At 42.4% G+C, this 11,157-nt stretch overlaps 1 protein-coding gene across 1 annotated transcript; it reads right to left on the bottom strand.

The window, feature by feature from the left end:
* Positions 1-221: 221 nt before the first annotated feature.
* Positions 222-10,652, bottom strand: LOC132008732 (glutathione S-transferase A2-like; the record flags this gene model as incomplete). The annotated part of the gene is made up of 6 exons (XM_059387306.1): positions 10,573-10,652; positions 6,263-6,433; positions 3,943-4,047; positions 3,023-3,074; positions 2,191-2,323; positions 222-363 (listed from the first exon to the last, which is right to left on the bottom strand). Coding segments are annotated over exons 2-6 (483 nt in total), but the record flags the coding sequence as incomplete, so codon positions are not given.
* Between the last annotated feature and the right edge of the window lie 505 nt (positions 10,653-11,157).

Genomic DNA, 11,157 nt, shown 5'->3' with positions numbered 1-11,157 from the left:
AGGTCCTGGTTAGTGGAAGTCTTGCTGGAAAACTGAAATTTGGGTACAACTAGCACAATTCTTCCTCACCGTCGGTTTTTATAAAATGCCTTGAGAGTCAGGGTGCTGCATTACTATTTGCTCTCTGGAAGCAAAGGTCAATGCCTAAGGAATGCCAGTCAGGTCCTAGCTTTCCTTGTCCTCTAAGTCCAGTGCCCCAAAGTGCTCAACAGTCCACTTACTTTTTCAAACACGGGGAGATAACGATCTGTTGTTCTCTCTTTGATCAGGGCAATCTTGGCCTCCTTTTGATCAGGTGGGCATAGAGGCAAAACAATGATCATTTCATTCAAATCGGCTATACCTTCTGTGTACATATCTATCCTGAAAGACAAAGTGACCAAGTTGTCAAACGTCTTCTGTCTTGATTTTATAGTTGAAAAACACACAAGAGTAGGCATCAGGAGTTCAGTTCCCACTGGATGCATTTTCATACCCCACCCATTCAGCTCGGATTTTTACTTGATTTGAACATCTCATTCTAGAACAAACCACTGACGTAGATACATGGCTAAAATTTTCATTATATACATGACCAAAGAGGGGGACAGAGAGCTTTGGTGACTTGTCCAGAGCCCAGAGAAACTGGTGCAATCTCGCACAGACCCACTGGGACCATACCTGGGGCTTGCCATATCTGCTGTGATTTGTTCTGGGCACAAAGGTAATGTGACTCTTGCGCCTAAGACATGCCACTTAAGTGATCTCTTAATAAGGTCCCTGGCACAGACGTCTCAGTCACATCCCTTTCCTGTCTCATCCTAGTACCCTACCCAAGCCCATTTATGTGCCCAATATCAGCAGGTTTTCCAATTAATTCCCATAACCCTGTCCACATACAGTTGCCCAACTCTGACCTTGTTTGCATTTCTCAACTCAGCCCCTAAAAAGGTGAAATTCTTTGGACATTCCAACCAGTACATATTCTAGGAGATTTGGTTTTATTGTTCCCAACTGGGCTTCCTATTAAGAGTTTTTTCTTAAAATTAAATCTTTATTAATGCTTAATTCACATACCGTAATGTATACACTTCTCAAGTGTACAAGTTTGTGATTTTTATAGTGAAGATACACAATTCTGTACTATCACCACTCTAATTACAGAGTATTTTCATATTCCCAAAAGAAATGCTATATGCTTTGGTAGCCATTCCAATTTCTTCCCTCCTCTAGCCCCTGGCAACCACTAAACTACTTTGTTTCTATGGATTTGAGTGTTGTGGATATTTCATACAAATAGAGTCATACCATAGGTGCCTTTGTGTCTGATGTATGTAACATGATGTTTATAAGGTTCATCCATGTAGTAAGTACCATGCATCAATACTTCGTTCCTTTTCATGGCCAAATAATATTCCATTGATGGATAGGCCAATCTTCCAACCACTAGTCAGCTGATGCACATTTGCAACGTTTCACTGTTTGAACAGTAAGAACAACACTGCTGCAAACATTTGTGCACAAGTTCCAGGGTAGATGGATTTTCAATTATCTTCTTTTTATACCTATCAATGGAGTTGCTGGCATATGGTCAATCTATGTTTAACTTTTTGAGTAACTGGTAACAGAGCATTCTGGGTTTTAAATCTCAATCATGTGGTCCCATCACAACAGAGAAGAGAACCCACAGATATGGTTGTATTGGCTAAAATCTGGCTGCTCAAGATAACTCTAGTAGCTTAAGGACTAGGCTCCATTCACGCTTATCAAGTAGCTGGTAAGTGAAATTCTTGCTCAGCATTCTTGTAATTTATGAACCTTTAGGATCCTTCTGTTCCCTGCCTTATCTGCTAGATACTCAGACACCTTGTCCTTTGTCTCTACTTGTTGGCTGGTATCCAGCTCCAAAAGGCCTGATACCTGGTGATGAGTCCACCATCTTTCTGGTCTCATAGTTCATCAGATTAGGGAAACTCTGTCCCCATATGTTCTCTATCTATGGACTGCTTCCTTTTCTGTAACCCTACTTGGTGAATCCACTGCAAGTAGGATCCCTTATTCTCACAGATCTCGGTGGCGTCAGACCTCAATCTATACCACCAAGTCCTGTGCTCCTCCTGGCCATAATCTCCCCAACACGGTCCTGCTTACCCAAGAAAGAACCCAAATTTTCACATTAATTGTTCATGAAAGAACAGAAAAAATACGTACAGGGCTTTCTCCTTTATGTCTTTCCCATAGAGGTTGTATTTGGTGGCAATGTAGTTGAGAATGGCCCTGGTCTGCACCATCTTCATTCCATCCATTTCCACCATTGGCACTTGCTGGAACATCAGATGTCCATCTTTTGAAAGAAGAAAAGAAGAAGCAGAGTGAAAACTGAGTGAAACTGAGTGAAATTTTGAGAGAAGCTACAACAGGGATGCCACCGCCTATCTTTCAAATGAGAACTCTCTTAGAACTCATGCCATTAAGGCCAATTCTAAAAGAGATTTCTATGTAGAATGTTTTAGGTGTTCTTTCAACTCTCCCACTGGTCAGTGTGTGCCCGGCTTTCCTGAGTCCACTGATGCTTGTAGTGTTGGACCTTGTTCTTCATCTCCCTTTTCCTACTGTCAATGCAATGCCCTCTCATTCTCTGAGACTATAATATTGCTGGTAGGACCTTGTCAACCCCACCAGAGAAAAGAACTCAAAGCAACTGCTAGCCTATTTCTACTTTTTCACTCTACTGCATGTGTTCAAGGGTCCTTGGATGGGCACATTGTGTGGAATACTGAACTGACCCAACTCACTTGGGAGGCAGAAAAGCTGGAGAGAGCAGAGAGAGGCCATTCGCAGGGCAAGGGGCATGATTCATTTAGCAAATGCTCAGAGTTCAAGCCCTTCCTAGCCCTGAGTGAGATGAAAGACTGGCCCAAGGAGCCCCACCTTTTACATGGGGGCCACTTTTCTTCCCTTCCACCATCCACAACTCCCAACACACTCAGCTTATGACTTCTACCTGATACCCTCATCCCAAGAATTAGATACTTGGTCTTACCACTCCTTAACTTATCCCAGTCTTCTGGAGTTTCAATAAATTTCTCTTCAAACTGGAAAGCAGAAACAGTGAATTAGCACATCTATAATATATAGCATATATTATATGTTGTTATTATACTATAATAGCAACAATTCTTCCTTAAAATCATCTAAGATCAAGGCTCATGCTTCTAGTTGTTGCACACAAGTCATAAACGGTATTTTGTAGTTCACTTAAATGCAAATCCAAATAAGGCCTACACACTGTGTTTAGTTTCCTTAGGTTATTTTAATTGTTTATATCCTTTATGAGAAGAAATTTTAATAATATATTAGGTCAAATCTGTTCATATCTCTATTTTTTTTTAAAGATTACATTTATTTATTTGAGAGAGAGAGAAAGCATGAGCAAGGGGAGGGGCAGAGGGATAGGGAGAAGCAGACTTCCCGCTGAGCAGGGAGCCCCATGCAGGGCTCCATTCCAGGACCTGAGATCATGACCTGAGCCAAAGGCAGACCCTTAACTGACTGAGCCACCTAGGTGCCCCAAATCTGTTCAACTCTTAATGGTTGACAATTTTTTCTTTCTTTTTTTTTTTTTTAGAGAGAGAGCAGGAGCATGGGAGTGGGGAAGCAGCTGAAGCAGAGGAAGAGAGAATCCTAAGCAGGCTCCATGCCCAGTGCAGAGCCCAGTGTGGGACTCAGTCTCACAACCCTGAGATCATGACCTGAGCTGATATCAAGAGTTGGAGACTTAGCTGACAAATTTTTTAATGCAAAACTGCTATCCTATTTCTACTTTATATATATATATATATATATATATATATATATATTCACAGGTCATTTAGTAAGAAAATTCTCTTAACTTATGCAAGAAAAGTACTTTTATAGAGTCAATTTTAGATCCAACTTAAGATGACAAGACTCAGATCTAACCTCTACTCCTGCTGCGGCCAAGAGCCACCGGATGGACTCCATTCGGCCTCGTCCATTGAAGTAGTGAAGTTTGGGCTTCCCTGCCATGGTGGACTCCAAAGTTCTCTAAACATGAATGAAAGAACAAACAAATGAACGGATTAGCAAATGGACAATACCACAGAAGCAAAAATGTACTTTCTGGTGTATGGCCGAACAGCACCAACAATGTGGAAGGAGTATCTGCCTTCGAGTTGGAAGAGTCCTTAGAATGTTTTTCATGGCCCAAGTTCTCATCTATCAGTAGCCAACCCTGGGAAATTGTTCCAAACGATGCTCATACCTCCACTGGGTAAAACTGGATTGTCTTAGCAGGCTAATAGGGAGAGTGTACCATAAGGATATAAGTATGGGCATTGGAAAAAGGGGAAAGGATTAGAGAATTGGTATTTATTGAAAATCTCCTAATGATCATGACCCAAGGCTAGTGCCTTTGGATACATTATATCTTTAATTTTCATAACAGCCCCATGAAACTGGTTGTTATCATGCCCATATCAGTTAATGAGAACAAGGCTCAAAGGTGAAAAGAGTCTATAGTTATTCCCTAGTTAGTGATGGACATGAAAATCCACACCTAGGACTGAAAAGAGAGGACAGAGCTGGGAGCCTCTGAGGGACACTGAAACCAGAGGACTTCCCTAACAAGAAGGGGAAGGAGAGGCAGAGTCAGTCCTCCACTCCGTGGCTCTTATCCTGCTTTTGTTTAAAGGGCTGAGGCTCAACTCTAGCTCAAAAGACCTTAGTTCTTTTCATAGACACAGGAAGCTAATTCCCTTCCTTTGTTTGGAATTCTACATTCTAACTTTACTTGGTGGCACTTCATAATCTGGAAAAAGGGATGTTACTGCATTAATCTTACAGTAAATGGAACAGAACTCACATTTCTTAAGTGCCTGTCATACAAGGGGTATTCTTAGCTATTTGTCTTTATTTCATTCTCCAAAAATTGCCTGAGGTGGCTCTGCTATTACTGTCTTTTTAAAGTTGATGATACTGAGGTTTCTAGAGTAACCTGCCCCAAATAGGTGGTAGCATTGGGATTCAAACCCACTTCCATTCAAAACCAAAGATTTTATTTTCTATATTGGTGTTTAAAATATACAACCTTTAGTGGATTGTGAAGTCCACCAATTTCTATGGTGAAGTAGAAAATAGAAAATATCTGAGTGTATTTTATGTAGAAACAGAAACATTTTAGCTTCAAATATGTGTTTATTGTGGGTATGAGCACGTACATGAGTGCACACTCTTTTGATCTGTATAATGGTAAGGGATACTTTGGTTCTGCCTCATCAGTGAAGTTTGAAAGTCCTTGGTCCATCTCAGCCTATGAGAAGTGAACATAGCAGGGAACCAGACAATGAAACCCAGTGGCTCAAACAATGGATGTTCTATCATGGATGTGAATGGAAACACACAGGACTCATTAAAATCAGGAGTCCTAAAGCCAGGTCTTAAAAAGGAACAGGTGCATATTCTGTGCAAATCCTAGGCTCTGTTTACAAAATATTAAGATTCTCTTGTAAAATTTTGATGCGGAGTTTGGGACAAAAAGATACTTCTCTTTACCCAATGTGAGGTAGGAAACAAAGGCAGAAGGAAATGTAGATAATATTAAATGTCCTTATAACCTGCAGCCCACTGACAAATACTTGAGATGGTCAGAATGTAACATTCTTCCAGGAAACTCCCAGCTGGCTTAAGGATAATGGCTTTACTACAGGGGAAAACCACCTTAGCTTTACAATAGCAAGTGTCTTCTTTAGCACAGGAGGATCCTTTTGGAACTTCCCTTATCTTTACTTACCCAAAGTATATAATCAGTTGCTCCACTCAATCCTGGGCAGCATACTTATCCATGGGTCCTGCCCCTGTTCTTTAATAAAACCACCTTTTTTGCACCGAAAAGTTCTGAAGAATTCCTTCTTGGCCATCAGCTCCAGGCCCCCACAATACTACTCCAAAAAATTACCTCAAATGGATACATCTCAGAAAAAGTGTGTGTGACTTGAATTTTAGGTATCAGAGTGCTTTCAATGTCCATATTTTTCATGTAGCACTCAGTAATTCCAACCTTTAGGAAGCTGTTGAGGTGCCTGGGTGGCTCAGTCAATTAAGCGTCTGTCTTCTGCTCAGGTCGTGATCCCAGGGTCCTCCAACATGGGAAATCTGCTTCTCCCTCCCTCTCTGCCCTCTGCCCCCAACTTCCTCAAATAAATAAACAAAATCTCTTTAAAAAAAAAAAAGTAAGTAAAGAACTGTTTGGAAACATACTTACCAAGTCATCTGTCTTGTAATTGGAGATTTGTTTATTGTACTTTCTTATCATGAAGAATGGAGGTGCTATGACTCAGCGGGATGCAAAGGAGAATGAGGCTTGTACCGAGTGTGTTTTGAACCACTGGTCACAGAGTTGTGATAAAAGGCCTCACACCACCTTAACCACTGACTGAGGGTCAGGATACAAAAGGAAACAATGTTTACCTTATATAATATTTTATCAGAAGGCTCCCCAGATAAGCAATTTGGTTCCCCTCTTGAATGGGAGGTCTCCAGAGGCCTGATCAAAAGTGGGGCAAAGGTTGTCACAGAACTTTGCCTGATCAGCAGAAAAGGAGATCTGGAGAGACTCGATGATTGGCCATAGAGACACACGCGGATGTTCCTGATGGGCCCTCCGTATCTGGCGAGTGTGACCACCCCCCGCCCAGGACAACCCCGGGAAACAGCTTCAAACATCCTATTTTAAAAATGAGCAAATTGAAGTACAAAGAGACAAAGCAGCTTTCTTCAACTCATAGGCTGTACGAGCATTGGCTTAGTCGGAACTCATCTGACTTCAGGTCCTGGGCTTCTAAAACCATGGAACACTTTGACAGCTTCCATGCTTCTCCTGGAGATCCTTGTTGATTTGTTCCCATTCAGAGCCCATTATCCAACTACCCGGTGAAGGAGGCAGAGCGGGAAACATGGAATTCACAAGCTCCTTTTTTGTTAGCTGATTTATAAAGGCTTGAAAAGAATATTGATAAAACACACCTTGCTTTACTTTGACATCCTGAAGAACCAGGAGTACAAGGAGCACTACATAAGTATATTTTACCTTAATAAAAAAGTAGGCTTAGGGGCCCCTGGGTGGCTCAGTGGGTTAAAGTCTCTGCCTTCAGCTCAGGTCATGATCCCAGGGTTCTGGGATCAAGCCCTGCGTCAGGCTTCTCTCTCTCGCTCGCTTTCTCTGCCTGTCTCTCTGTCTACTTGTGTCAAATTAATAAATAAAATCTTTTTTTTAAAGTAGGCTTATATTCCTCGAATGGAGAATATCCTACGATAATTCCAGTAGTATATGAAAAGAGTTATGTCTCTGGATGTGGTCCTAATCACAGTGTGAGGATCAGAGAAAGAGAAGGGACCTTGGAGACAAATGCCAGCTCCTGTCTTCTGGTACATAAACTCAGTTGTTAAATCCCCACCCATCATTTTCTCTTCTAGAGATGGTTACATTTACTCTTGAAGGCTGTTGAATGAGATCATGTACCTAAAAAGCTGTTAAGTGAGAACATGTACCTAAAACTCATAATAGGGATCAGAAAATGCAAGTTCCCTCCTGCTCCCTGTTCCTGGACAGAGGTGGGTCTCTGGGCTCATTGGATAGCACACATCTTTCTTCGTCTGTCCATCTCTCATCTCTGCCTATTTACCCACCACCATGTGTGCGTCTACCTAGCTCTTGACCCATGGAGCTCCAGTAGGAATCAGATGTTACGTATTTCCAGACGTTGTTTCAGAGGCATACAATCATTTATCTGGCTTGTGTGGAGAGACCGGAGGTATGGACTGTGTGCTAACCTGTATTGTAGGACCTCTAACGAAGATTCAGAGAGGTCTGGCGCATCATTAAACACAGCCTTTCGTAGCCTCAAGACGTCAGCAGATTTCTGGTTCGGCCCACCAGCCGCATGTACCCAGCAGTGTCTCTCACCTCTGGCCCATCCCCCCTGCCACTGGCTGCCTGATCCAGGCACTCTGGAGTTTTTCCAGTCTCTGGGCTCCCCTGTGCGGGTCCCAGCCCCGTGAGTGTAATTGCTGGTCACTGCACAAGAGCAGAGTCTCACTGTCGACACTTGCCGAAAACGATCTCTTCTCTCTGACATCCTGTTCCTTACCTGGTAACTGACATTTAACTGAACCTTCTCTGACATTTTGGTTCTGGCTGATGTGTCCTGTACTCCCCGCTCTCAAAAAGTCTCCTTCCAACTGCTCGACTAGCATCATCGGGCACACTCCCTTGTTGCACAGCAATAAGGTAGGAGCCTGACCTGGTTCCTGCCGGGAAAGTTTTGTAGACAACAGGCAGCTCACAGAGCACCCAGTGGTGACTCCAGTGTCATTGGTTCCTACCCCCAATCATGGCCAAGCAAGTCACAGCAAGGCCAAGGCTGCCAGGCTGTAAGCTGAGCATGCTGTGCGTTCTGTCCAGGCAGGATCCTGCCCCCCCGGGGCAGCATAATATCCTCAAACCCATGCCTCTTCCACCTCCACTCCTCTGCCTCCCTTCATATTGGGATCACGCCACTTCCTTGTCAACCTTGCTCTCATTAGCACCTCACAGAGTGTTTTTCCTCCTTGGCATTTCAGCATCTTCTGTCGGGGATTTCTGGATTGTCACAGTGACATCACTGAACCTCTCATCCCTGCCTGTACAAAACCCGTCCTCCCCCATGGATATTAACACTCCCAGCACGACTTTGTGGACCCTTCTGGTCTGACTCCAGTGGCTCATGCATTCTAGCTAGGTGAATTTCTGTGCCTTTTAGAAATGAAAGATACGCTCTGCTGACCACCTAGCCTTCCTATCAGGACTTCTTGCATTTGGGAGTTTGAGAGGTCCCGTAAGCCAGTGATTCTTCAATGGGGGTGATTTGGCTCGCCTGCACCCTGAAGGCCATCTGGCAATGTCTGGAAGCATGGCTTATTGTCAAAACCAGAAGGGAGGGTGTTACAGCATCAATTGGGTAGAGAACAGAGATGTTTCTGATGTGGCATGAGGCCATGCTTGATGTGCCTCTGAATGCTTTTTATCTACTACTAGTCATTCTGCATTTTATCTGCCTAGTTTTCATCGACCATGTTATCCTAGCAGACACAGTGGTTGGATATTTAGTTGGAGATATCTTACGGCTGACTGTGGTTAGCTGCTGTATCTATGCAGTCTTTCCAGGGTAGAGCTCATGGCCATTTGGGAAAATACAGGCATGCTCCTGTTATCCACTGGGACTTATTCTTCTCCTCGGGCTGTCCGTCACTCCACTAGGTTGGAACCTCACTCCTGCACTGTGCTCTTTCTACAAGTACTGAGTGAAATGCAAAGACACTATGAGAATCTAAACTGTGTCAACAGTATTCATGAAGTGACCATTTCTTATAAAACTTATAAATGAACTATCACAGTAGATATTTTAAAGGTGCAAAGTTTCCAAAGTCGAGGAAATATGTATGTTAAGACTATTGTCGAGTACATTCTTTAAAACAAACTAAATGTACATGTCTATAATACACATTTTTTTAACTAAACAACAATTAAAGGACGATTAGCGGGACAGCTCCCCACAGCAGCAAACAAGCCAGCCTAAAGTGTCAATAGTACCAAGGTTGGGAAACCTTACTCCAGCCCTGCTCTAGGTTGCCATGAGTTGGTTGAACCCTAAAGAGACAATGGGCCTCACCAGCTAGCTAGTCAGAGCCGAGACTTGGAATCTAGTGCTGCTGACATTCAGACTAATTTTTTTTCTATTATGACAAATCGTAATTTTCATAGGCTAGATAACATTGCAGTATCATAATTCACAACTGTTCTGTGTTGACTACAGTAGTTCTCCTTATCTGCGTGGCTATGTCCCAAGACCCCCAGGGGTTGCCTGAAACCAGGAAAGTACCAAGCCCTACATATACTACGTTTTTGCCTATACATACCTCTGATGAGGTTTAATTCCTAAATTAGGCACGATAGGAGGTTAATAACAATGACTAGTAATAAAATAGAAAAAGTATAATGATATGCTGTAATAAAACTGATGGGCATTTGTAATTTATGAATGTTTTTCTTTCTGGAATTTTCCACTTAATATTTTCAGGCTGTGGTTAGTTACCATGGGTAACTGATAAGCACAGTAAGCAAAACCACACATAAGCTGCGGGGGTGGGGTGGGGGTGGGGGTGGGGGCGGCTATTCTTACAGAGAAAGTAAGGCTGCCACAAACACCTCTAGTCTCTCTTGCATTGGTCATATTCTCTGATTGCCAAAATGGTTTCATTCTTTTTTTCCCCTTATGTCAGGAATATCTTTCTATCGAAATTCTCATGCTCTAGTTTTCAAATCTCTGAATTCATTTTTACATTTTTGTAAAGATGTATCCAACAACCATTGAGTAAACAACTCTTGAACTATCCCCTAAACACACCAAGAAGGCACAATGTTGAGTATAAAACAGACTTTTCTTTGTGCTAAAGACACATTTTAAAGTGGTTTTCTGGTAATCTAGAGATGAGGGTGTGAGGCAACATCTGAAGATGTAGGAAAGCAGTACTTACCTTACTGAAGTGTCTCTCCCAGGAGGCGCAGCAGCTCCATGCCAACCCTTCATGCGTTTATAAGCTCTTTCACAGTAGGTAACGCCTTCTCTCGGATGAGGGTTGAGTTCAGTGAGGGAGAAGTCACTCCCACAATGCTCAGGGTCTTGGCTCCCATGTTAGATTAGAAGGGAATGACAAGTCATCCTCTTATGAAACAACTGGTTAATATGTTCCTTTTCAAGGTTGGCAATTAAAAGATTAAACAAACAATTTCAGACTGATTGGACTCTCTCTGCCAGTTTTGGAAGAAACTGACTGTGAGGTTTCCATGAACTGGATGCCAGGACCAAACAGATGAAAAACCATTACTGTAAAATGCTATACCTAAAACACATGTCCACTGTACATCTCTTTCAACTATTCTGACGTATGTAACTTTTCCAAATAAAATGTTGGAGAAGTTCATGAAATGTATTAAAGTCTTCCAATAATATGCAAATGATAACATGAAGAGAAAACCCCATGGCACCTCCAACTTCAGGAAACTTTGACAAACACCCTTTCAGACTATGTACACATAAGGAACTATGGATAATTATCAGG

This window comes from Mustela nigripes, unplaced genomic scaffold, assembly GCF_022355385.1.
Source record: "Mustela nigripes isolate SB6536 unplaced genomic scaffold, MUSNIG.SB6536 HiC_scaffold_806, whole genome shotgun sequence".
In the NCBI taxonomy this organism is placed as follows: Eukaryota; Metazoa; Chordata; class Mammalia; order Carnivora; family Mustelidae; genus Mustela; species Mustela nigripes.
The sequence above is the reverse complement of the archived record's forward strand: the minus strand, read 5'-3'. Positions and strand labels throughout refer to the sequence as shown.